The following is a 27,947-nucleotide window of genomic DNA, read 5'->3' as shown; positions in this document are numbered from 1 at the left end:
TATCTAAATCCTCTTGGCAGAGCTGCGTGTWGACTTGGAGTGTTTAAATTTGCCTGAAAAGAAGCTCTTGTTAAGTAAAGCGGCAGCAGAAAGTTTGGCTTTTTATTTGATTTCTTTTTTTTTTTTTTTTCTGGTTCTGATTCAGTTTGTTGGGTCAACTGAAGCTCAATTCAGCCATGAGAGCAAAACCATGTCCGGCTCGTAAAAGTTAATAAGTGTGATGAAAGGTCTGGGCTGTTATTTATTATTTGTTCTTCATGTGCTGCTGCTTTTTTTTTTATTTTGTCCTTGCCGACCGGGCAGTAGTAATACAGTAAGGTGAAAAGAAAAAAAAAAAAGAAGAAGCTTGTCCCTCTTGTGTGATTGGTGTCACTGAAAGAACAAGGCCGGCTGACTGAGGGCTACGACGAGCTCTCAATCAATGAGCCGTCGCTGTTGCKTTGCCTCAGGGACTGCCTGCTGGTGTCTCTGTCAGCTTCGTCCTCTTCATCAGATCTGCCAAGACTCAGGTGTCTCCGGTACACAGGAGGGCTACAAGGGGTCAACACAAATATAGACAYGCCGTTAAATCACCGCTCGGCTACTTACAGAGGAGACAAAAGACGGACATGCAATGATAAAAGAGCATTTAAGCTGCGAGATAATCATCTTACTCCCCTTGMTACGATGCATTTGCTGCGGTCAGTAAATACTGCATCCTCATGTGCACAACATGCTCTCAATASGTGAGTCAGTGTCACAAACTGAAAACGGGAAAAAAAATCACTTCCCATGCACAAGTATTATTGCTTTAGCAGAATATAAAAACACTATTAAAAAGGTTTGTGCAGTTTGCAAGTAAACAGAATTAATTTGGCTTTTATGTGCTCAGTAACTTCCTGCAAGGTTGAAAAGATTACAGCACTTTGCGTCCTGCCTACCACACTCATTAGAGGTTGTTACTGTTTTTTTTTCAACCAAGTTGTCATGACAGCACATGGCATAATAAACAGTGCACATTACTTTAAACGCAACTTAATTCACGGAAGAGATTACAATTAGACCGTCCTTATACCACTTTGAAGACGGCAAACCAAGAAAACAACATTTAGCCATTATAAGTGACAGTGTGCTGTTCAAAAGTGAGTCCCAATTATACCTAAAATGAAAGCATCCTGCACAGCAGTGATGATCAACTCATGGACTATGGGCCGCTTTTGGCCAGTGTAGGTGTTTCTTCAGGCCATCGCGTATGGTTCGAGACTAAGTTTGCATTTAAGATAGCATGAGTGTGACATTTATCTTTTGTAATTTATCTTCCTGATTTCTGTAAGCATTCCCCACCCTCTAAAGCAGGGGCTGTCCAATCCTGGTCCTCGAGGGCCTCTATCCTGCATGTTTTACTTGTTTCACTTCTCCAACACACCTGCTTCAGTGACTGAATTATCAAGTTCTGCAGAAGCCTGTCACTCATTCAATCAAATCAGGTGCGTTGGAAAAGACAAACCTCTTTAACCTTCGGATAGTTTCCCTCGAAGGACCAGGATTGTACACCCCTGTTCTGTGATTTCACAGAAAATTGCCCAATAATTTTGCAAGATAATTAACATGTTTAATATGTAAAATTAAAAAGATTCTMTTTAACAAAAYATATTAAACATGCTGATTATGTAAGAATCTTTTGTGAAATGATTATTTTTGACATTAAAGGCCGACCTCTCGCTGGGCTGTGACTGCTAAAAACTATTTGGAGACTCGAAATTGAAAAGAAAATAGAACATTTTTCCACTGAAGTCTGACTAAATTCTGAGTTGCGACCAGTGAGCCATGCAGCTGCATACTGAGTATCACGTTTTTGCAAACCATACCTTTCTTTGTATGCAATGCTTTGAAAACTGTAATCTAGGCATCTACTGCCTGCTTTGCACACATATTTGGAGTTGTCGTCACATTTATCTTTTTTTTTTTAGTCTGTGTCGGCACGACATGGTGGTTGGCACCATTGCCTCACAGAAAGAGGGTCCTGGGTTTGATACCCAGTTCRCTAACTAACCCCAACAAATGTAGCTCGTTTTGATCTAATCTTTAAAGAACTTGCTCTCTGAATGATATATTTATTTGGTKACTCCTGCTCTGTAAAGAATAASAGAAAACATTTTATTATTTTTGATCTAAAAACCCACAGCTATTAGAAGAATCATGAAAATAAATGTGTGTAACTCAAAATTTCCAAGGCAGTGCAAATGAATGGGAAAAGTGGGTAAAAATTGCATAAAAAGAAAACCAAAATGCATTAACAACCAAAAGTGTGATTTGTCTTTCAAAGAAGGAACCATTTATTTGAMAGATTTGTTACTAATATTTATTATTTTCATTTTAATGTGGTTGAAACGTGTGCCAAAAGTGTCAATGGTTGCTGTGATGAAACCCACTGTTTTGCTGACATTGGGACACTATGAACTCTAATCACCTACAAAAACCTTTCCTAAACACACTAAAGGCCAGTGTTTAAAAGATGACAAGCTGTTTTTTTCCCACATTCAAGGACAACCAAGCTGATGTCCTGCAATTTTAACGTCACAGAACCACAAAAAACTCAAACTGTCAGGGAAAAAAATCCTCTTAAAATAGACAGCTTTTGAAGCTCAGAGCTAATTTTGGCACTTTAATTATGATGCAAAGTGTTCACATCAAATAGTTTCAACAGGCATATCACACCTCGAGTGAAAAGAAAAATTGGTGTAATTTTGTCTGCCTCATTGCCAGCCTCTGTTTGTGCTAGAGGAGAAGTCACAGTCAGACATTTTCTCTTAACACTTAAGTACTTAGAACAGCACCAAACAACATTAGAGAGAAATGCTCACATTTGCAAAGATGTCTTTTATCATCACAAAACAGGAATAGAAGCAGCAGTTATTTACGGAGGCATTTAGGAAWAAAACTCAAGTGACTGGTGTGTGTCTAAAATACCATCTATGAGGTATTATGATTACAACTGGGTCATTCTTTTTTTTTAAATGAAGATAAAATTGTCAAAACCGAACAAAAACAAGGCTGGGTGAAAACCTGAAACATAGCTGGACAGCATATGGTAATGGGAGTGTGGGCAGTCTGTTACAGAGATACTCTGTTTATAATGTGAAATTGTGCTAAGTCACAGCAAGATATTTTTTTTTTTTTTTGCAGATAAAATGGCACGAAAAAAACAACACGTCGAAACAACACTTTTTCTGTCTTGTTTGAATCAGGGTTGCAGAGTCTTTTAGTAAAAATGTATAATCTTGTGCATCTAAGAGACACTTGCCAACTCTAATGTTCAAAAATGGGATTCTCTGTATATTTTTGTTCAGTTCTTGTAAATTTCATACAAASTGTAGCATCTCCATTTGATGCTGCTCTGTTCGTTTTTGGTATTTTAGTTCCTCTGGTTTATCTATCTACCATGATGCACTGCCAAAAAGATGATTAAAGATACACKAGCTGCAAGTATCAGTACAACATGATATAATTCATGCCTTAACCCCAATGTATATTTCAGAAACTGTTGATCTGCTGGGATTTTCACCCCCATCATCTGTAGGGTTTATAGAAATTCATCAGAACATTCATCAATCTATCATCTATTTTCTTTATGTGCTTTTCCTTTCTGGGTTGTGGGAAGCTGGTGCCCATCTCCAGTCGTCCCAGTGCCAGCGGTGGGATACGCCTATAGGGCCACATAGACAAACACCCATTCACACTTTCATCTGCACCTAAAGACAATTCTGACTTATCAATGAACCTAACATGCATGTTTTTGATCGGTGGGAGAATGTTGGAGTAAACTCACATGTGCACAGGGAGATCATGCAAAGTCCACCCAGAAAGGCCCTGGTGGACTGTGACTGGGTCTGGCTTTAGGCTTGCAGAGTCCAGTTATATCTGTGATGTTGACAGTTGATTAGATATAGTCGATACCGCTCAACATTGTGTAAAAATTTGGACTCCTTCCCAACCAAAGAGATATTTCATGTTCCAAGAGCCAGCTTTGGTAAGCTAGGGTCAGAGTACCAAGGTCCCCCAACTTCAGCTGCCACCCATAGCACTTAAAGACTCCTAATCTTGTAGTTAAAGTGAATATTCCCTTTTGAAAGGCAAAAACAAACTGACACATCTCAATTTAATCCCAAAACAGCCTCTATTCATGTCTGCTCTACTAATCCAATTGTTTTGTGTATGGCAAATCAGTACAAATTGACTCATCTTCACATCCCTACAGCAGACTGTGCCGACTCGGTGCAGGCAGACGTTGGGAAAATGCTCTGAAAAAYTAAAAAAATTAAAATTGCTTTGAGTACACAAAGAGTCATCAACTAGTAATTGGTCTCTCCGCAATCTTTGCTCTCATGAAGTTTGTGATGCCTGCATATAACACCTAAACTCAATTCAAGCCAAGCCAAGAGACACAAAAAAATGTCAGGAAAGTGGTTCATTCAAAAATAGTAGCATGCTCTACTCTAATTAGCCAATGGGACTTTTGGAGAAAAAAGAAGATTAAAGGGTGTCGGGTTTATCTCCTGAACATTAGTGCATCTGAAGGATTATTCAGAATAAAGTTTTCACACACAGCAAACCAGGTTAGTGTGTTGGGTGAAAAACCCTGAACTCATTGTTATTTTTGCCAGGCTCCTGGGTTATTATTGCACCAAGCATCACCTTGTTGTGTTGGTATCAATCACTGTCAGGCCTGTAGAGGTACTTCATCACCAGGCTATCCATCTTTTTCTGTTTCTTCTTGCTTTTCTTGCTAGATTGTCCACGAGCAGCAAGCTCCTCCTCCTCGTCATCATCATCATCATCGTTGTCTCTCTGTTGTTTTGGGCCCTTTTTCACACTATTGGAACTTCGATACGAGATAACTGAATCTGAAGATGAGGACTCTGATGTGTCTGAGGAGGAAGAGGAATCTTCTGATTCGCTTGGTTTTTTCTTTGATTTCTTCTTGGACTTCTTATCCTTTTTCCCTTTTGTACTCTTTCTGCTGTGACGATCATCGTCAGAGGAGGAGGAGTCTGATGAGGAAGTTTTAGTTTTTTTAWCTTTATGACTGTAGGAGGTGCTGGATTTGCGATCACCGTAATCCTGAGCAAAGCTTGATGAGGATCGAAGCAGGCTTGATGAGGCAAAGGCCTCGTCTCCTTCCTTCTTACGACTGTCCTCACTTCCTGGACCTTTCTTTTCTTCCTCATCACTAGATTCATCCAGTTTGCTTCGCTTGAACTTAATGGGTTTGAAGCTCAGCACCTCATTAATTGCAGCCTCTAAGTCAGGGTCCAAGTAATTTCTGTGAGTGACAGGTTTAATGTCAGACGTGTCGGGCAGATTGTTGTCCGAAGAACGTGGCTGAGGTGGCGTGGAGAAGCTGCGACTGACGGAACTGTAAGGCGAGTGTCCACCCTCACCAAATGCCAAACTCTGGCCTTCTTCATCATCATCGTCATTTACATGTAGACCAAAATCACTGAGGCCACAGCTGCGAGCAAGAGACAAGCGAGAGCTGCTGCGTTTTTCATCTTTCCAGGAGGTGCTGCGGCGCAGTGACCGTGGGCTGGAGCGGCTCACACTGCTAATGGTCGACTTATTGTCATCYTCCAAGTCCAGCATGCCCCTCCTGGTGGACATCCTGCTGGGAGCAACAGAGGACACCATGGATTCCTTATCGAACTCCGGGCTTCTGCGGGAAGTCCAGCGGGACTCCAAGCCCTTCCTGGCTCTGCTGGTGGCTTCAGAATAGGCCAGGGAAATGACAGAACCTTTATCGTCGGCGTCGTCCTGACTCTTCCTTCGATCRTCCTGGAGCTCACCGGTTTTTGACTTAGCTTTACGAATGGCAGTGTGATCTGGCATGTCAGGCTGTTCTTTCAGAGTGCTGAATAGTGAGCTGTCATCCCCCGTACCCCCTATGGAATCCTTGAGGTTGGAGCGTTTCCTGTAGCTGAGGGAACTCATGACAGACACCGATCTGCTCGGCTCGACCTCCTTCCCGTCTTTACCGCTGTCACTCATCTTCTCCTTACCTTCCTTTATCTCCTTGGCATCTGCATTTGCTGAATATCTACAAAGTTGTGCAATAAAATTGACACCAAAAACATTTAGGCAGAAAGGACARCATATCAAGGATAAGTTCTAATATTTGGTTTTGCAAAACACTATCAGCTAATCAGTAGTAGCTATGATTTGACATCTAGATGCAGTGTTTCGGTAAAAATCCCTTCATTTTGTCCTTGGGATTAGTCATGAGACGAGGAACACATAGTACCTCTGCCCATTGCTGTWATGCACAGAGTACATTGCTGAAAGTGAGGCAATCAACTAGTGAAAGGACCTATCTGACAGAGGCAAAGGCGTCATTTGGCAGGCGTGCCAACTGGCCACAGGCCACCTCAATAAATGTGACAACAGCCGCTTCTCCATACCGCCTACTGTCATTAGACAGATTACTGGGAGAGAGAGATGACACCTAATCACATGAGATCCCCATCCTTCTGTTGCACAACGCCCCAGGTAATCGTGGGCCTTTTTAAGATTATGAAATGTGGGTAGTTTTATCACTAGATGATCATTAGACATGATGCAAGAGAGCATGAGGACTAACCTGCTGCTCTTAAGACTTCCTTCATCAGACTGAGTTTTGCTGGAGCCTTTGTTCTTGGAAAGCCACGACTTAACCCCATCCACACGGTCTTCCACTTCTGAGTCTGTTTCTGTGTCTCCTCCACTGTGGAGAGAAAAATAATAATATTTATACAACATTAAGATCAGAAACTTTGACAGTGATGTAAGAGATTTTTGATGTTTTAAAACTGTTTTTAACTGTTTTCATAATGATTCATGATGTTAATATATTAAACTGGATTATTTTACAATTCATAACCAACAAATTTTTCATAAGAAATTGCACTTTAGTGCTTGTTATATGAATTTTCTGTGTCATAGATCAGGGAAAATAATTACTTGTCACATATTGTAAGCTTCTGTCAGGAGTTTCACAGTTGCACCCTTTATCTCATAATAATAGGGGTTAGCTTAATGAAGCACGGCAAATCAGACAGGCTACAGTTAGGCAACAGCTGCGATTCAACAATTTCAACAAATTCTAGGCTTTTTTTGTTGTTGTTCCTTCAAGAATCTCCTCTCTTCGACAGAYAACTGCAATGCAAATCGTGCCAGCAAAAGTGCAGCATCCAGATGYAACTCTTGGAGGTGTAATTAACTTGTTTGGTAGGTTCAGCATCTGTGCTGAGTGTCCGCTGCCCCTGGTGATTGGTATTGGAGCGGAGCCACCAGACGGCCCCCGTTGTCTCTGCGCTTGACATGGCAATCAATACGCACAGACCACCAGATCATGATGAAAAAGCTCAGCAGATCCCACCTGGATAAGGTCAGGTTGGATTCATTCATTCAGATCGCTGATGAATATTAACAATGAAGCARGTCGTTGTCCAAAAAGGTTAACGGTATGGGAAGAGGAGGGCAAAGGGGCAAAACCTATAAGTCAATACTGTCACTGTGGTTCAACACATTAGAAGTGAAAAAGAATTGAGCTGCTTCTAACCTCAGCACAAAGGCAATGGGGGCACCCTTTCTTGGCTGTATTAAATGTGAGAACGCACTTCCACACAGCAGACACCCTTATGCTCTGCAAGCCTAAAGTATGCTTGACAACATGCTCGGGTCTGTCAGAAAACGCCAATCTCGACTACATAGCTCTTAGTTTCAAGATGACAGACTACATATTCAAACTGGAGATGACAGTGATGTTGGAAAGCATCTGCAATTTTTTAGCTCTTCCTGATTAATGGCTGGCTATGCTATTATTTATAGCCTTCCCTACAGTAATTTTCAACGAGCCGCATTTCATCAATCTCACCTTGTGTATATCATACGCCRCTCGCCATCGTTAAAAATGAGAAACAGCGATGCACTTCGCAGATCTGTCTTTGTGGACAAGCTTATCTGTCTGAGCCCTGCAAACGTGCAGCCAAAAAAAAAAAGATAAAAAAAGAAAAAAATGCTTGCAAGGTGCAAACATGATGTTCCGAGAGGTGTGAAAATGATGGGTCGAGCTGCTGCTGGGCTCCATCATTCGACCACACGCAATACTTGYCTTAATGTACACCAGGTCTCCCACTGCACAGCACTTAACAGCACCACCACCACCCCCATCTTGTCCCCAAGCTTTATGATTCACATTCAGTCATTTTTCCCTCAAACAACAAAGCATGTTCGCTCCTCACTTCCTTTTTTTTTTTTTTTTTTTGACAGTCGGCCTAAAAGCAACAAGATGGCTGGTTGCCGAGCTGGTGGTATTTGAGTTTTCTGAAGTGTTGAGTAGAAAAAGGAAGAGGCACGCGCTGTTTGGTGAGGGTAGCCTTCGCTCGTTTCAAAAGCATTAACATCTCAAATTAGAGCCTCTTCGTTTTTAAAGAGAGGCTCTAATAATCCAAAAGAATTTTAACGACCAGGTTAAAGCATTTTACAGTTAGAATTTTTTTTCTTTTTAGACTTAAGGAGGTGTTTTATGAGGCAAGAAACAAAAATTTGCAGTTCCCGGGCAGCTATTATATGTCATTCCTTTATTTTGCACTCCCCGTCTCCACTTCTGCATATTAACTACGACCGATAAAAGCCCATCAGAAACAAGATAATGGGCTCATTAATACTAGCAAGTTGATTACACATGTTGCCCATTTGTCAGCTCTGTGATGCTGTGACTTTTTAATGTGATACATTACTAAAATTGAAACCAGCCAATGGCAAAGACTCCCCCACTCCCCACCCCAAACCTAACCCGCCTCACTCTAACGCACACAAGCACGCAGAATAAAAGGCGGCTTGCAATTGAGTGCTGTAAAAACGGTGTCACAACCGATTTGTCCTTGGCACCCGCGATGCTAGCTAACCAGTCTAGAGGCTCATGGATACAAACAAGCCTCAGGACTTCAGAAGTGAACGTTAATGTCTTCTGACAATTTGCCTGCACCGGTTGTAAATCTTTGTCACAAATGCTTACATTCAGCACCGAATCTCGAATGGGTTGGTACCATCAGCTAAACACCAAACCAAAAGACCCTTTGTGATAATTACTGAACAAAACAAACCTCTGTGAYATGATTAGTTTTATACTCCTATACATTTAAACTCAGCCCAAAGAATGCTCATTTACCTCGTCTTCCATGCAATAATAATAAAAGTTAAAATCCTGTTCACTATTTAACCACTGTTTAGAAGCACTGAGTGCAAAAATATAAAGAAAGCGACGCAAATCATCTGGAAATTCCCCTTCATAATTACAAGAAAAATCACCTCCTCTATTACTGCTCATCCATGTTGCTAATGCAATGATCCTGAAGGAGAGGAAATGTGATGAAGTCAACATAGCAAATCGTTGCTCTATTCTTTGAGTTGCATAAAATGAAAGAGAGGAGACTGATACACATGGATTCCCTGATGAAAGTGTAATCATGTAAAAAAGCAAAGCAGTGAAATAAAATATCATAGGCGAAAGAAATTAGCCAGATTAAATCAAGGAGAGTTGAACAGTATGTGCTTTGAACCAGAGATCWATTTAATATTTTGCAATGAAGAAGTTTTAAAGGCTTTAATAAGATGCCCTAAAAAATGATCAGTGTATGAAAACTGGTTCGTCCAAAAGGGAAAAGAAAACATTCACAAGCAGTGACTAAACATTTTTAAAGCAAGACAAGAAACCCTTCAAACCAAGGTGAATATTTTTTACATTATTATTAAGTTAAGGGTTAAAAAAGCAGGCACATGCATGAAAAAGCAGCTGAACTTTGAGTAAATAAACAAAATTTTCTGCTGAAATTCAGTAAACAATTTACACCAACTGCTGACTTTGCAGCCTTTAAAATATTAGCCTAAAAGTTTTCACCAGAGTCTCATATGTAAAAAAAAACTGTAAGCAACAAATCCGCTTCGCTGAAGTGAAAAGGTTACGAGCAATTAWTATCTTACCTGTTGAAGATATAACTTTGAACAACCCCAGCTTGAAGAAACAGAGTCTGACCAGATCTACAAGCTGACAGCTTGTCCGAGAAGCGCCAACATCAAACACCAGTATTTGTTTCGAAATGTATGGTGATTTGTGAGCAGAAATAGCAGAAGCAGCGATTCGCTGTAGCACGTCCAGTGCATCCTGGGACATTTGGTCAGTGCAAAAGCAGTATACAAAACTGACACTGGTGAAAAAGTTCATAAAATGGTGTTTATATAAATTGCTATAACATTATGGAGATTTGAGCTTTTGAGCAACATAAAKCCTGTTTGGTCTTTGCAATAATCAKATTAGTCMTTAGCTGGTGRGTCCTGTMAGTTTATCTAAACTGAGGTTGTTTAACAAGCCACCTACCACAGGTAAGATATTGTTTRTAAGCTTTTCACAGAATCTTAATTAAATAAGATCTGAACCAGATTATAGAACATGTGTAAGATCCATACTAAGTTTGTGCAAAGGACACAATAATACAGATTATTTTTGAAATATGCAAATACTGTATTATTTCATAAATTAAAAACATTACTTAGAATTTAAAGGGGGGTTTTATGCTAAATCGACTTTTTGAGCTTTTATCATGTTCTAATGTCATTTCCTCATCAAAAACATACCCATAGTGTTTTGACTCATTTATGCATGTTTGAGAAATCTTGAATCTCCTGTGGAAGCCATGTGGAGCTGCCTAAACGCTTGCTGGTACAAAGCTCCGCCTATTTGTTTACTCAGTGCTCAGCCTGAAACATTGTTGTGAAGACCTGTTGAAKTGGGAGTGTTGGAAACAGTAGATTCTTAAAGATTTCAATGCATTTAAATAGGCTATGATGCAAACTGAAATTTATTTTTGATATATACATATATACATTTTTGGTTACACTATGTGCCTAGAAAATACATAATACCCCCTTTAATGCAGCATAGGCTGCAAACTGTCATCKTTAGATACACTTCAGAAAGCAGATGTTATTAAAGTTAAGGGCAACATGCAGATCAGCTGATCAGAACTTAACATGCAATTAAACTTTTAAAGTAACAGATCATACTCGTGCAAACATTAACAGAGATAATAAAGCAGTATTGTTTAAAGTTTGTTTTACTTTACTTTTTCCCATCTAAAACATACATATTTGCTAAAGCAGTGCATGTTTTTTCTTTTAAATGAATGTGGGTGACAGTCAGATTAATGGTTGTTGTTTTTTTTTCATGTTTAAATTTTCTTGTGCGTAAAACAAACAAGCCCTGAAATCTCCAATGAGGCAGACTGTGTGCACCTTCAGACACTTGGCACAAAACAAAAYGAAACAAATCAGAACATCGGGCCATCCTTTAAACGTGGCTTTTATCAGACACTGCTTTCCAATCTATTTAAAATGCCTTCTCCTCGCAGGGCTATTGGGAAAAACAAAGAGGATAAAAAAAATACTGCATTATTCTCCCCTGTGGTTAAAAATGAGTGCGAAAAAAAAAACATTCAACCCACAAACACAATGGCAGAAAACAAAGGATGCATTTTCCATTCTCACGTTTTGTTCTTTCTTTTCTGATATTTTGTCACCGTGTCTTGTAAACTGCCAGAAGGGAAGATGACACCAAAAAGGGAAAGAGAGGAGAAGAAGAAAAAAAAAGCAGTGAAGGTGAGACAGACAAAAATAACAGAGGACAAAATAACATAACACCGAGTAAAACATTTTACACAAATAAATACCCAACCATTGTTCTGTGCAAYGTTAAATCAACTCCTGCCTGCTCAGACAGAGCTCCTGTGTGTTGTTGTGTGATGTCTGTATTATAGCAGTCAGTGTTTACCTCCCTGGGTTCAGAGCGAGCATAACCCTGAACCCCACTGTAAAGAGGGAGGCAGAAATCAAACAAGAAAAACCAGCAAAGAGGCAGGAGAGCAAAGGCAGGAGGCTGAATTAAACCATTTGTGAGGCTGACAAAAAGAGTATGACTCATTCAGTACAAAAGAGGTTAGAAACGTATGCAGGAATGATTGACACCCCAATAGGAAAAGCAGCAGGTCTTGTTGTTTTTTGAAGTCTTTAGCTCTACTGCAGCGCTAAAAAAATCCATTACAGGATCTTCTGAGGTAAACAGAACAGATATTTCTACAGAAGACAGTTTGACTTGTCACAGCATTGGAAGTGCTGTTGGAATTAAAAAATATTAAAGGGGGAGCGTTAAGCAAAATCAACTTTTTGGGGCTTTATGTCATGTTATAATATCATTCCCTCCTCAAAAACAGACCCAGCGTGTTGCTTTGACTCATTCATGCATGTTTGAGAAATCCTTGAATCTCCTGTGGTAGCCGTTTGAAGCTGCCAACACTTGCTGGTACAAAGCACCGCCTATTTACCCAAAACTCTTCCCTGGAGCTCAGTCCTCAGCTGAGCTCCCACCCCAGAGAGCACCCCTCCCCAGCGCTGCCCCCACACAGCTCYRCCAGACTAGCAAACWGTTTCTTCGAMATGAAACAAAGAYGTTATTARCACTTTCTTGTGARTGACAAGTCAAACAGTCGGCTGTGAAATCTCTGTACTTGGTTCTGCTCTGCAGAGTGCTAAAGCTCGTCTGTACCTGTTGATTAAGTCATCGTTGTCATCACTCTCCATCTCGTCCTCGATGGCAGCCTGCAGGTCCCCTATCCTCTTAAAGGCCAGCTTAAGATCCACTTGTAAGCTCTGATTTGCCGCCTCTAAGCTCTCAATGTCCAWTTCCTGGTGAATGAGCGACACCACAGAAGAAGAATTGTTACCTAAGCTAACTTAAACACAGGTGAGGTCACTCAGCGTCTAAACTCTTACCAGTTCGTGCTTCTTCCGGCTCGCCTCYGCCTCCTTCTTGGACAGCTCAGCCATCTCTTCTTTTATGTCCCTCATCTGCCTCTGCATGCGCTTGTTCTGCTCCTTCTCCCTGTTTTCTGCAGCGGCGTGTTGGTTTTTCTCCTCTGTCATCTTTTCGAGATTCTCCTTTAGACGACCCACCAGGCTCTGCAGAGCAGCCAACGGGAATTTAGAGAAGCTCTTTTCTGTGGCAAGCTGTTGTAACTTGTCTCAGCTTGACTCAATGAATAGTTAACGTCTTTAAAAAAAACACTGCAATTACGAGTAAAATAAGAACTGTAAACATGTGCAAATAAAATTTATATCTTGAAAAATTCTCTTTTAAAAAGGGGAAAAAGTATGTTGAAATGTATTAATWCATTTTCCATAAATGTGACAAACTKTGTGAACAAAATAACAAAATTTAAGCTAAATCTGCCRTTGTTTTCCCAAAATAAAGAACTGTGTTTATCTGCTTCCCACTCCTACACTTTTATCTAAAGTAATGAAAAAAATGAAAAACATATGGGCTTTCTGCTTTCTTCCTGATTTTGACTCTTAAAACAATTGATTATCTAATGTTTTTGAATTTTAAATCCCAAAGAGGTGAAATCTGGGACTGAAACGTGGTGTGAACTGCAAAAAAAAGTATCAAACAAAAACAATAGTTTTCATTCAAACTAAACATTCTTGTAAACTAAGAAGTTAAACAACACAAATTGTAATGCAAGATGGCTAAACAGTAACACTGCATTTAATGTTTGGCAGTATTTACTGTATATTTTGAATATGAACCRTAGTCATAAGAACATTTCTCTAAGTCAAAGTAGTTTTCTTCTTTTATTCACTACTCACTTTATACTTCTGTTTCTTATAAAATCTAAATATTGCATACCTCATTTCTATGTATTCATACTTGCTTTTTTTGCATTGTATGAGACCAGCAGTATAATCTCACCTCTAAGCGTTTGATCTGTGTCCTCTCGTACTCCAGCTTGGTCTCCAGCTCCCGGATTTTGGCCTCCTGACGGCTCACAAGCGATTTCTCCACCATAGACTGTTCCTGGAACTCTAACTGGCTTTGTATTGAATGGAGCTGAAAGAATAACACACACACACACACACACACACACACACACACACACACACACACACNCACACACACACACACACACACACACACACACACACACACACACACACACACACACACACAGTCAGTTACTCACCAAATTCCTCTTACTTTACCTTTTTTTAACTTCCTTTTTTTGTGTGGAGACCAAACCTCAAGAGGAAGCATTGATGTTCTATGTGTGTGCACTTAAAATAAATTACTGTTTACTTTCGTACCCATTTTGAGTTAATTTATTCTGTCTTGGTAAATATAAATAAGGTGCATCCAGTCTGAATAATGAGTTCAAGATAAGCCCCTCATTCTACCTAAAATGGTCAAAAAAAAAAGAAGAAAAAAAAAAGAAAGAAAAATCTGTGGTTCAGGCTGAGTAACAGCAAGTCACGGTAATTTCACAGGCTTTGAAAAAGGCTTCAGCTTCATGCAAAGCACGTTTGTTCTATCTAAATCCTTTTTTTCGCCGTGACTGATAAAAGGGAGATAGATACGTCACAATAAGACTGGCCTGAAAGGCTGCAGGGCACCTAATGAGGGACTTCTGCATCTGAGACAAGGAGGATTTGGTGGTTCTCCTTTGATATTACTAAAGAAGCCAGATTTCCCTCCAACTGGGAATGAGATAACCACTTCAAGGTCAGATGCTTTAGATAACAATCAGTGCCTACTCTGGCACGCTTTCACAGTGGCTTGCAGCCTGCTGTGTATCTCAAGTGTAGCCAGAAATATTCTGATTGCTGAGCACGGAGCGACTTCGGCACACTTATATTTTAACAAAACAGAAGAGTGATGTGCTGTTCGGGAGAAGCAGGAGCTCAGAACTGTGCTTTGAGCCACACACTGTTTACAGCAGATGGTTGTATTTGTTTAATCCACTGCATCTCATCAGCTATACCCGCTTTATCCTGTACAGAGTAGCAGGAAGCCGAGTCCTACTTCAGCAAGTATTGGATAAGAGGCTGGAACAATGGTTCATCTCAGGGCTAACACCGACAGAAAGACAGCCATGCAAGTAGACCCTTAATTGGATATTTCAAGCATTTTGAAGTGGGGTTCTGTGACAGTATTATGAACAATTATATCTTACTTGTTGTAGAAAGCTTTTTGAACTACTTCAGTTTGCAGAAATGTCTTTTCATTTTATAACAGAAATGATACTAAATTTCGGACAGAAGTGACACCGGGCTGCACTGGATTGGTGCTATTAAATGGCAAAACACACAAGAGGCGTATGACACACATCAAAAATTAGGCCTCCATTTTTTTTTAAATGTGACACTGGCCAACAACACCAAAACACTGTGCTACTTTCAAGTGTTGCAGATTCTAAAAATATATATTTCTATGTATACTTGCTCCCTGCTTACATCTGGGCTCCTGTAGCAGCTCTTCTTCTATGCTTTTATTGACAGTTCTTCTTCTCTTGTTTGATAGCAGCACTGTTTCATATCTAAAGTCTAAACTGGATGAGGAAAGATTGTTTTTGAGATCCAGAGATATAGAACCTCAAAAAATCATTACAAAAGAAATAGCAAAATTGATGTTGCCTAATAATTCATTGCTTAAGAGATTGGCTATTCTAGAAAAAAAGAAAGAAATGTATGTTGCTAATAATCTGAAGATAATTTTTTACCATGCTCTGATCCGTTACAAAATTTAGTGGTATCAAAAAACATACACGTAAATATATAAAAACAATAATAATTGGGGTTTAGCTCCATTATCAGTACTTGTAATTGCATTTTGTTTAACATGTCATTGTAGCAAAAATTTAATCAGGAGGGAAACAATTCACTCTGGTCTTAGTTGTATTTGAAAAGACATTAGCTTGGCAATGTAGTCTGTTTTTTTTTCTAAATAGATGTCATTTAAAAAGCTATCTACAGCAGGTAGGATATTAAKTGTTGATAACTTCTCCACAGAATCCCACTTTAAAATGTCCACATGCAATAATTAACCTGTGCCTATTTTTTGAAAAGCATGACAAAAAATGACAAATAGAGAAAAAAGCAAAATACGCAGTTTAAATCTCATAATGATTMTCAGTTTTAGGCACAGAATGCTCTTCGTGTGAATCATTAAAGCTGTGTTGACACAATCCACAAGCAAAACACACACATGAAGGATTACGACTTTCAAACTAAATTCCAATTCAGTGGCCCAGAAAAAAAAGTCCATTTTGCAACACATAAACAAAGAAAATGGCTCCACATTATGATGTGACACACCTAAAGGTTATTCTCTGAACAAATGGTACTCCATTAGAAAAACACGATGAAAGCTCTGTTATAAAAACAGGCCAAACTCAGATGCATTAACCTTTTTACCACATGAATCTACATTTATTCAAAACCATTAGCTGACACCTCATAGGATACAATCATTTAAGCAATCAGCTCAAAAGTAGGCAAAACGAGATACAAACATTGTAGCTACTGATATGTGAGAATAGTGGGATTCAAATGTAACACTTTGTTAGGAAGGTATAAGCCCGTTGTGAATAGTGCTGGATGAAAGCAAGAAATGACAGTCTGCAGAGGCAACAGCAGCTTCTGTGACATTTTTGTACAAAAACACATTCAAGCTCTGACCTATATGCTAGTGTCAGCATGCTAAAATGCTCCCAGTGACAATGTTAACGTGCTGATGTGCAGCCAGAAAAATCTGACCCAATCATTACTGCCAAGCCATCTGTTGTTTGTTAAAAGATTTTACTGACTAAGTGAAAAATTTGACCTGCTAATGATGCTGAAGAAAGAGGTCAGAGGATGACTAAAGTCAGCAGGCTTTTCATCCTCTGACTGATAAACATGGAGGTTAAATAGTCTAGGTCAGAAAAGTAGATTCAGATTTATAAGGGAAGATGGGACATCTCATGGTTTTTAACAAAACTTTTGTTTTCTCAAACTGAACATTCTCAAACTTTGCACAAGACGTACAGACATTTACTGTATTTATTCAAGTATAATGCACTTTGAGCATATGGCCATTTTTTTAGCTTAAAAAGCATAAGAAATCTAAACCTCTTGTATAATGCTATCAATTTAGCAATTTCATAATTTCGTAGAGGCATTGGTAGCATGTGGAAGAACCATACACAGCCACAATAGCTTGSCACCTCCTCCTGATGCTGCTCACCAGCTTGGGCACAAACTGCTGTGGGATGGTGTCCCATTCTTTAGCCAGCAGTTTGTTGTAAGGGTGATTGTGTTGGTCACTCTGGAACCAGCAGCACACTCATTTTGTGTGACATTCACATCATGGCCTGTCGCTGACCATCCCGTGTCCAATGAAACATGTCAAATTTTATTTCATTTATTACCACAAATGAGCTAAAGGGGTCTGTAATAATTTTTTAAAAGACCTTAAATGCAGATTTCGGGTGCATTTTGTAGAAAAAAAAAACAAATTACAAACATTTATAATGTAACGTAATCTCACTATGTTCAATCTACCAAACTATGTAATTTAAATTTGGTGCAGTTTGATGCGTTTGTTTTTTGTATTTATTAGTTTACTTCATTCATTTGACAGATTCTATTCTAGTTATTTAAAATGTCTAAAAACTAATATGTAACTTTTTTTTTAAATGAAAACTGAACTGCGTCCACTGGTCAACAAAAATGCCCCACAGCAAAAACTTGCAGGTCGCAGGTTCAAATGTCAGCAGAGGACTTTGTGTGTGGAGTCTGCATGTTCTCCTCGTGCATGCGTGGGTTTCATCCAGTTTCCTCTCACAGTCCAGAAACATGCGTATTAGATTAAACGGAGCTTTCAAAATTGCCCTCAGGTGTGAGTGTGTGTGTGTGTGTGCGTCAAGTGTCTGTTGCTAAACCTGTGATGGACTGGCGACCCTGAAAAGGATTAAAAAATGCTGGCCAGATGAAAGAAAATTGGATTTTGCTCATTTTTTCTTTTAACTTTCAGACTTGCCTGCAATGACTAGTTATCAATACAAGGAGCATCTGAAATCTAGTATATTTTAAAAGCGTATCAAAACAATAAAATATACTGAAAGAGGATAAAATTTCTTATGTACATTACAGTGAACATAAATTGACGGCCCACTGGTTTCTACAAAATAGAAGTTTGACATTTAAAAAATGACTCAGTTGTGAACGACTGCTGAAAAAAGCTTTTTTTCTTGTGCGAGGTAAAATGGCACATTCATTGCTTTCCAGTGGATTGGAATAAATCACAAAACTAAGGGTTTGCTTTATAGGTTATATCTTTGTATCTAGTTTTATATATTTTATAAGCCAAGTCTGCATTCACACTCGTTTTCAATTGACACAATTCATTTAAATGAAACTGCTTTTATTGTTTTTATTTAAATTAACACAAAACCAAACAAGATATGGCCAGTTCATGTTAATATGAGATTTTGAAAAAATCTTCTCATTTTTATCTGTGTAATGGTTTGCTCATACATGRCCTCCTATACATGTGAGACCTCAGAGGAAAAGAACATTTTCCTCCTTGACTGTAAATTTTCCGCAGATTTGTACTATTTATATGTAGATTGCCTTGCAATTCTGAGAAGAAAGCAGCYACAGAAACCCAGCACTTTTGGTCACAATAATCAAAGAAATCCTGTGAAAAGCTGAGGACTAATCAGAGAGAAGTGTGGAGGCAGGAGACAGGTTCCCAGGAGGCAGCCATACAGCTTGTGAACACTTCTCTGTACTGTACCTTTTCTTGGATCTCCTGCTTCTCTTTTGTGGCTTCTTCTAGCTGGGCCTGCAGGTCACTGATCTGGCTCAAGTCCCTGGCAGACTATCACATGTACGGACACACAAAAACAGCAGTCAAAGAATCACTATACGGTTTTCATTTTGGTCCAAGAAAAACAAGTTTAAAGGAAACCCCGACTAGATGTAACATTAGATATTATTTGATGAACATTCACTTCAACTTGCAATTATAAATTWAAAAAAAAGTATCAGCAAACAGACATTGCCTTGTTATTTACACCACAAAGCATTCTGGGTAAATGATGATRCTTAAAGGTGCTTTGTTGCGAGCTATATCTAGTTTAAATGGTAATTCTGAACATGTTCAGAGCGTGTTGACACAGAGGAGGACGTATGAAGGATTCAGCCTGCAACTGAAAATGTGGATGAAGGACAACAGAGCTGCTTCATGGAACAGAACCTTAGCTTTAGCCTTTTAGCTTTTGCATTAGTGCACTTGCTAATATAAACTTAATATAAACCAAAAGTAAATAAATTTGTGTTTGGCATATTATTTCTTTGTTGTAACAATACTTCTTGGCAATGCATCTGACTGACAGCACCATGGGGTACCAGAAGCTCAAAACGAGAATAGAAACAGCAAATTAAGCTTTTTGACAATGGAAGCGAAGATTTGGCAATTTTTTTTCATGTGTGCAAACTACAAACTCAGCTCTGCTGCTCATCCCACAAATGCATGTTCCTTACAAATGTGACACCATTTAAAAGTGAAACTTACAGGCTTTTCAACAGTATAAGAATGATTGCCAAGAAGCATTGTTACAACAAAAAAATAATCTACCTAACACAAATTTACTTAATTTTGTACTTTATTCATATGGTAATATATGGCATTAGCTCCCGCGCTAATACACAGTATATGGCAATATATGGCGTTAGCTCCTGAACTAATATATACATGAATTATGATATATGGCATTAGCTCCCTAGCTAATATATACAACAATATATGCATAAGCTCCAGAGATAATGTACTAAACATCACATTTGATTGCTTCAACACATAGTGAAGAACAGAAACTAATTCAAAGTATACTTTTATTGTCCCACATTATTGCTTTTTAGCYCATCATCAACCCCAGAATGCATTGCATCAGTAACAAATTGGTGACATGCTTAAGTGAAGTAGATGGGCATCTAATGATTAGTTTCCAAAAGGTCAATTACAGTCCATCCAGTGGTTTATGGGATAGTTTGTTAACAGACAAGCAACAGCTAAAGTTTCAAGTAAAATCCACTCACTATGAGTAGTACTTCAAGTGTGTTAACGTGGTTACAACCACACCAGATTRCAGTACAGTATATGTAAAGCTGACTGAATTATAGCCATTTATGTGTTTTCTAAGGTCAGTTAGCTGTGCCAACCTTCTATAAATTGATTAGCTCCAAAAGTTAAAGAGATATAGACGTACACTCAATTATTAATTTCTGTGAGTTACTTTAAAATTTGCCCAGCGGTTGAGGAGATATTTTGTTAACAGACAGACATGCACACAAGCACACACTCAGACACGTGTAAAAACATAATTGCGATTGGTGATAATAGTTTAACTTTAATAGTATRAAACATTGAGAAGCTCTATAGCTTGAGTTACCTGTGCAACAGCAGCTTTATGTTTCTTCATCAGCTCATTCATATCTTCCTGGTCCTCCTCCATGCGAGACTGCAAGTCGTTCTTCTCTCTCTGCAGACGGCTGACCTGCTCCTCCAACTAAGTGACAAACAGAGAAGGAAACACGTAGTTTAGTACAGAATGACAGGGTTTATTCATGAGCCGCTGAATGTAATAAACGATTATTAGCTGGGCAGGGCCGTGGCAGCGCTGGAATTTCATCTAATGGCAACGAAACACAATCTGGACTGGGGCTCTGGTTGGAGGATGACACCAATTGAAGATAATCAATTGGCTCATTTAGGCGTGTAAAAGTGCAGCGAGTGCAGTGTGCTGGTGATGTCCTATTCTGAGTTCATCGTCTGTGTTCAGGGGCTAAACGCCGGCACTCCATGTGCATTCTCTAATCTCAGACATTTACAGGACCCTCCCTCGCCATAAATGTGGCAATTAAAAACTAAAACACAAGCACGCTGCACACTGTGCGTCATCCCAAGAGACACAAATATCCGCAGTCTATGAGTCTAAAATGYAGGCAGAACTCTCGGGAGACAGCTATTAATGAGCAAACTGAGGGGAAAAAAAACACTTTCGATAAAGCTCATTTATCCATTAGAGCAAAAATTTCGAAATCAGACATATGCCAAAGGGCGTTTATTATTTTAATATCCCAGCATGGCTTGATGAGTGCATATTAATGAGAATCCCTCTGCATTTTGAAAAGAGAAAATTTGATATGCACAGGCCCTTAAGTAATTACACATTGTTGTTTCTGCTTTTACTTTCTCATTAAAAGAAGAGTTTCAAAACATTTGTGCAAACRAAAATCCTCTGTTGTCCATTACTGTGTCATAAAGAAGACACTGAATGTTAAATTACAGACAAATACGAGCAAAAAACGCAGTTTGTGTTAGAGACTTTTATTTATTTATTTAACCTTTATTTATCCAGGTAAACTGTTTGAGAACCACTTCTCATTTAAAAACATGAGCTGGCCAAGAGGCTGCATGAATAAAAAAATATACAATATATACAACATTGAGCATACCATCCAGATTGAAGCAGAACTGGAGAATATTTAGGATTACTCAAGTGAATGATGCAGAAAAACTGGTCCATGTACTGTATTTGTCACATCTAGGCTGAACTGCTTTAATTCTTTATTATCTGRGTGTCCTCAAAAACTCCTTAAATGTCTTCAGTTAATCCAAAATGCTGCTGCTAGAGTTCTAATGAGAGTTGGAAGGAGAGATCATATTTCTCCAGCTTTAGCTTCTCTCCACTGGCTCCCTGTCAAATTCAGAATAGAATTTAAAATCTTRCTTCTAACATACAAAGCTCTTAACAACCAAGCTTCATCTTATTTTAAAGCTCTTATTGTCCCATATTTTCCTARCAGAGCACTTCGCCCTCAGACTGCAGGTCTACTTGYATGACTCGGACACAGTTTGTTTCCTCCTGCTCAACACCGCCAGTCGCACTTCCATARTCCTTTCTGGTCAGATGTGAAACTCACCGCCATTTTATTTTTGACCACATCCTCCATTTGGATATGCAGGTCTTCGATTTCAATCTCCATGCCCTTTCGAGCTTTCACCGCTGCTGCACAAGTGAACTCTGACTCCTCCAGCTGTGAGACACAGATGGAAAGARGCAGGCAAGACGGGAAGGACAACTGTTAGTGGGTCAAGATGAGGCTACAACCGATGATTGTTTTAGCTATTGTTAAGACAGTACGTAATGAAAAAAGAAAAAAAGACGGTACGTAATGCCATTCATTACCAGGCTACAGCACTAGTGTGTAGACAGTTGTTTCTCCAGATTACGTACTTGATTTTTGAGCTGGGTAATCTCCCTTTTGCTGGGWGCATTGCTCTTCAGGTGGTCCAGCATAATTTGTGCATCAGCCAGAAGGACTTTGGTCCTCTTTAAGTCCTTCTTCAACCTCTTCTCTGTCTCCACATCCCTCTGGCTCACCTGAATGACAAACCACTCCTCTGCAGTCATCACTATTACACAGACGACCATCTATCCTCCTTTAAAACTAACAGTGCTTCTCCACACTCAAAAGCATTTTATTTCCAATCCAAAGAAGTGGCTCGCACCAAATCACACGCACTTAACTGCACTGACAGAGAGCAGAGGCAGAGTGAAGGAAGTACCTGGTCCTGGGTAATCAGAAGTTTGGACTCCAGGTCTCTTCTGTCACGCAGGACTTTCTGCTTGTCGTCGTACTCCTCCTCCAGCTGAATCTCCATCTGTTTCAGCTGCAGGATGCATGTGTGTCAAAACACAAACACGGGTGATGCAAATGCAAATCACAATAGAGGCCTCACTGCCTTTCATGCCAACATTTTAAACTCTATTTTGTCTACAGCCATAATCTTGTTATGACATGATGTTAAATTGTGATAATAAATGTAATCAAATTTGTCATTCTTAGCATTGTATATTTCATTTATTTTAAAACAGTGTTGGATTCTGCAAAACAAAACTGTTTCTCAGTTTTCCCTTGAACGTGCCTGATCGTCAGTCTGAGGAGAGGCTTAGGAAAGGAAGAATTAATGGACAAAGARAGAAAATGAGCAACACTTACCTTCTTACTGCAGGACCGCCTGATTTCCTCCACCTCTTCATCCCTGCTCTCAATCTCTTTGGAGTGGCTCTGYCGCTGCCTCTCCATCTCCATCTCAAGCCGCAGCTTAGTCTGAGAACAAGATGAGGAGACGCACATAACAGCTCACGATATAAATACCCAGAAATAAAAACAAAAACGTGAGAATATTGGCTAAGAACGTTTACTGTTTGCGGACTTCAGGTTCTTAGAAAAGCTGCATTTTGGAAGTGAAAACTTTGCTTTTAGGATTAAAAATAGTTGTTTTTGGAAGCACTCAGTACCTGCTCCAACATTTGGATGCTTCCAGCCTGTTCGTCCAGCTCCTCCTCCTGGTCCTTCACTTTCGCCTCAAGTTCATGAAGCTGTTTCTTCAACTTGGCCAGCGAGGCCTCGTCCTTGGACTCCTGGGAGGACAGGTCCTGCAGATCCGAGTTCAGCTGCTGCACTTTCGCGCTGGTGGTGAACAATTCAGTGTCCTTGTCCTGCAGGTGGAAGTGAACACRGTAAAGRAAAAAAAAGAAAAAAAGAGGAAGTGCACATCTGGATTGGCTCTGTTACAGCTCGCCGTGCAGAGAAAGAAAAAACGGAAGAGAAGCTCACCTGCAGCTGCTGGCGGAGGTTAAATATCTCGCCAGTCATAATGTCTTTTTCTCGAGCCAGTTTCTCCCGCTGGCTCTTTTCTCTTTGTACCTCAGCCTGAAACTGGCTCTGCTCCAGGTCAAATCTGGAGCACACAGAAGGAGACACAGACGCACTAAAGTGCAACCCAGGAAAATGTGGAATTTGAAGTAAAACACTGTAGAAGCTGAAGCTTCTGGAATCACCCAAACATTAAATTATGTCTAAATGTTTTCATGAATCATGTTTAAATATTACAGTAAAACACAGATGTATTGTATCTTGAATGCAAACGGCACAGATAAGTTATCAAAATAGTTACAATTCCTTAACAAAATAGCCATTTGAAAAACAACTTAGACAAAAAAGTATGACTTAGAAATATTTTTGCTTGCATCTGTATGTGAGTCAATTGTCTATACTAGAATTGGGCAGTATGATGGTATTTTAATATACCATAGTATTAAAATATGGTGACGTATGATTCAAGTGAGGTGATGCGCCAAATTTCCATGAAACTAAATAAATTCTCAGAAATTAAATATAACAACTGAACATCTACAACTGATTGGATTTGCAGTTCAAGAYGGCTGCCATATATAACCAAGATAACTATACCTACTGCTTTTTTTTAATATTTAACTAAAATTCAATATAACATATAGTCTGGGCATTGGATGGCACATAACATTTTTAAGGTTTAACCTATAACTCTTCACAGCATAAAAAGCAGAGGATGATTTGCATTCTTTCAAAGAATGCTAGGACTTTAAATTTACAAGAAAAAGAAAAAGCTACAGGTTTGTTATAGTTATCCCATAACTAAAGAAGCATTCAACTTCTCTTCTGTTTAAATTTCCWCTCCTATTAGGCAAAAGTTTCGCACTAGATTTTAATAATCGGCAGAATGTTTTCTTCTGCTGTCTGGAGCAGAAACATTTATTGTTCGTGAGCACAACAGCCAAGTGTTTCATGCTGACAGCTTGTCGTAATTCCCCGTATTTTTTCTCTGAAGTGCAGCTGAAAATAATTTCACCCACAGAGCATCTTCAATTAGCCACAGGGGAGAGATCACATTCTGCCACAGCGATAGCTTCTCAAGTGCTTTAAGTCTAAGTCATTTTCTCTGCTAATGCAATTCCACAGATTACAGACCATACCAGCCACTATTCAAATTACAGAAAAYTTGAGCGTTATGTGAGTGGGCCCAGTGCTGCACAGTCCCAAGGGGAACAGAGCTGGGAGATCTCTGTGATGTGTGTTTATAATTAAAAAAAGATAGAAAGGCAGAAAGAGTGACGCGGGTAAGCTGTRACTGACTTCCTCTGTTTCTTCTCCAGATCGTGGTTGCGGCTCTGTAGGCCCTCCAGATGAAGCTTGGTGTCCTGCAGCTCGGCCGTCAGCTTCTGGCACTTCTTCTTCAGCTGCTGCACGGAGTGCTGCAGATCCTCATTATCTGCCTGCAGATCGGCTAGCTGCAGCACACAAACACATCGTTATTAATTTATGGCAGCCTAATGCACATCAGTACTGTTATTTTTTAAAGATTTAATGTCTGTAGCAGCCAAACGTTAAAGATACTCACTGCAAAATCTGCACTTTTTTCTCTCATTTTGGTGGTTAATGTGTGACCCTAAATTAAAACTTTGCAAAGAAAGTTTGCAAATAGCTGCCTACCAACAGAAACAGYCAAAGTGACTGAAAATAAGTAAACAATGGCAACTTCCAATGAAGACAGTTTGGGATGGAAAAGTCAGACAATTGGTAAAGCTACATAGAACTTACACATTTTTATAGCTYAGATTTGTTAGTTTAAGTAAGAAGATAAAAAAATGAAAGATCAGGCTGATTTATTCCCTCCTGTATTTTGACTTATTTTTTGCTAATTCTGAAGTAACAATGCACAATTTGCTTAAATTCATCCTGGTTTAAAATAACACAAATGGCTAAATAATTGGTGAAAAGCAAAAATTAGTCATTTATGAAAATATCTTCAGATTTGGCTAAGTGATGATAAAACAAGGCTGTCTTTATCAATTAAGTACAGTATCAAATCATTACTGTATTGTGATATTGGACCTATGTTTATGTTGGATATTTATGACTGATTGAATTTTAGATGCACATCTAYTTTCTTATACTTTAGGATTGATTGTAACCGTTAACTTTAGATAATCTACAAGTCTCTATTTAATGTGTGCCTTGCTCCAACAGTATAAACACGTAATATTTTACGTTAGAAGTGTTACTTCCTTGTTTGGTATGACACCATATTTGGGGTGGGACTGGACTCTGGCATAAAGCTGTGGTTTATGTGTTGTCTGGCAGCCATTTTTCCTGGGTTTCCGAAGCAAGGGGACCACAGGTGGGAAAATGGACCAGATTTGAGTTATTGTACGCGTGGTAAACTTTGCATGTCTGTAAATAATGTAGGTCAGTCACATGACTTMAACTTCTAAACTCTGCCAAGYGCCTTGTTTACYGAGTGTGGAGCCATATTTTAAACTTGCATATCAATGCATCTAGAAAACYACTGGAGTAAACTCTTTCAAATGGCATCATTTGATACAGTTCAGAATAACCTTTTATGTTTCATAAGCTAGTTCACAATGAGTAACTTTAAAATCGTGCATCTCTTGCCTTTCTCTCAATATGTCTTTTGCTCTGCTGCTCCGTTTCCAGCTTGTCATCAAACTCCTGCTGCAGCTTCTTTTTGTTGAAGTCCATTTCCCGAATGGCTCTGTTGTATTTTAGCCTCCATTCTCCTCCTGGAGGAAAAGACATACAATTTTAGAAAATGTCTTGGTGACATTTGGGTGTCTCCCACTTTTTAATGCAGGCATAGCGGGGGTACACAGAGAAAGAGGCTCAAAAGCTCAGAAATGATGGATGCTGTGGATTATCGAGTGCACTGTACTGGCTGAGATGGTTATCGCGCTCAAGGACCGACATAATATAATCTTTCAGGAAATAAAGCTTCTTTCATCAAAACCTGACCTTTAGGGGTCAAAAAATTCCGCAGGAAGCTACAAAGCAGCCTTTGCGTTTCAACTCTAATCTTGAATAAACCGTAGGTAGGAATTCTGAGCACACTACAATAGCAGTTAAGAGAAGGACATGTCTAAGAGGCACTTTCCACAGTTCTTTGCCGACCCTAATTCTGGAGCTGTCACAGGCTATCAGAACTAAAACAGCGGCCAGGCAGGCATTCAGGTTCAGGTTCATTTCCAAGCCTTATCATTTCAGCGCCTGTCCATTTCTCCTTCACATACCAACACGGGCTCCTCCATCAGTGCTGCTCATTAGCATATATATAGCATAATGACAACTTGCGGGGCCACCAGCTCTGATTCCAACGATTACTTTCTCATTCATCTAAGAATTCTGATATGCTCTGTAATGGCTTGTCTGCTGAGGTGGGTTGAAAAGGGAGTGGTATTGGAAAGGGGGGGGAGGAAAAAAACTCTCATGGACAATATGCTCTCAGTAGGCGCTCCATTTTCGAGCAGGGGGAAACCAATCAGCGGCGGGCATTAGTCGTATGCCTGGGAATGAACATCTTAATCTGCTGGCGGTAAATCCCAAACTTGGAAAATATTCTTAACGGCGTTATGCAAGAAGCGATCCAGCCTAGGCGCCGTGCTTCCTGCTGGATCGGTCAAACAAAGCTATTCCATCCTGCAGCTACAATTAATGCAAGAGAAGTTTTCAAACTGTGCAGATAATTCTGGTATGAGCAATTCGGTAAATTATGCTCCTGACCTGAGCTGACATGCCCATTAGGGAGGCTTAGTCAAACTGCTGCTGGTGTCAAAAGGTACAATTAATTAGGGATTTTAAAATAAATGTTTAAAAGCACTGACTGTAGGACCAAAAAAGTGCTCTCAGTGCAGCKCAGATCCTTCAACTCGTCTTTATATTTGGCCTAAGGATAGCTTTTAGCTTGAACTAACCAGAATCATCGTCGTCGTCCATCTCCCCGTTAAGCTCAGAAGTTTTCATGAGCCGTGCTTCCATCAGCTCCATTTCCTGTGATTCTAACTGTTTCGTCATGGCATCAAACTTAACCTGGAACACACCAATTAGGCCCCCCAAAAGAACGTTACAAAGGAGTAATTCCATCATAGTAAACTTGATTTTTTTTTCTCTTCTAACAATGCAAGCTGCTTTCTGATTTTATGTGTATGTATATGTGCCTGTAGATCCTTCATGTCCTTCTCCAGGCGGAGTCTTTCTGAAGTCTCAGTCTCCAGCAGCTGAGAAGCTGACTCACTGGTGCTCCTCTCATCAGCAAGCTCTGCCAGCAGCTCTGCGATCTGCACACACACACACACACACACACACACACACACACACACACA

At 39.5% G+C, this 27,947-nt stretch overlaps 1 protein-coding gene across 1 annotated transcript in view; it reads right to left on the bottom strand.

Annotated features, from left to right (window-relative positions):
- Window positions 1-443: 443 nt before the first annotated feature.
- LOC106516447 (unconventional myosin-XVIIIa) overlaps window positions 444-27,947 on the bottom strand; it is a gene marked incomplete in the record, with an annotated part of 74,524 nt that continues 47,020 nt past the window's right edge. The window contains 19 exon segments of the mRNA XM_014006817.1: window positions 444-531; window positions 4,675-6,073; window positions 6,614-6,736; window positions 11,557-11,601; window positions 12,611-12,750; window positions 12,838-13,023; window positions 13,814-13,951; window positions 18,677-18,760; window positions 20,334-20,450; window positions 21,868-21,981; window positions 22,182-22,328; window positions 22,514-22,618; window positions 22,948-23,058; window positions 23,250-23,450; window positions 23,569-23,692; window positions 24,907-25,061; window positions 26,227-26,354; window positions 27,540-27,654; window positions 27,783-27,902. Of these exon segments, the coding sequence (XP_013862271.1) occupies window positions 4,690-6,073; window positions 6,614-6,736; window positions 11,557-11,601; window positions 12,611-12,750; window positions 12,838-13,023; window positions 13,814-13,951; window positions 18,677-18,760; window positions 20,334-20,450; window positions 21,868-21,981; window positions 22,182-22,328; window positions 22,514-22,618; window positions 22,948-23,058; window positions 23,250-23,450; window positions 23,569-23,692; window positions 24,907-25,061; window positions 26,227-26,354; window positions 27,540-27,654; window positions 27,783-27,902 (3,537 nt within the window).

Source organism: Austrofundulus limnaeus, unplaced genomic scaffold (genome assembly GCF_001266775.1).
Source record: "Austrofundulus limnaeus strain Quisiro unplaced genomic scaffold, Austrofundulus_limnaeus-1.0 Scaffold37, whole genome shotgun sequence".
NCBI classification, from domain to species: domain Eukaryota; kingdom Metazoa; phylum Chordata; class Actinopteri; order Cyprinodontiformes; family Rivulidae; genus Austrofundulus; species Austrofundulus limnaeus.
This window is presented reverse-complemented; position numbering and strand designations above follow the sequence as displayed.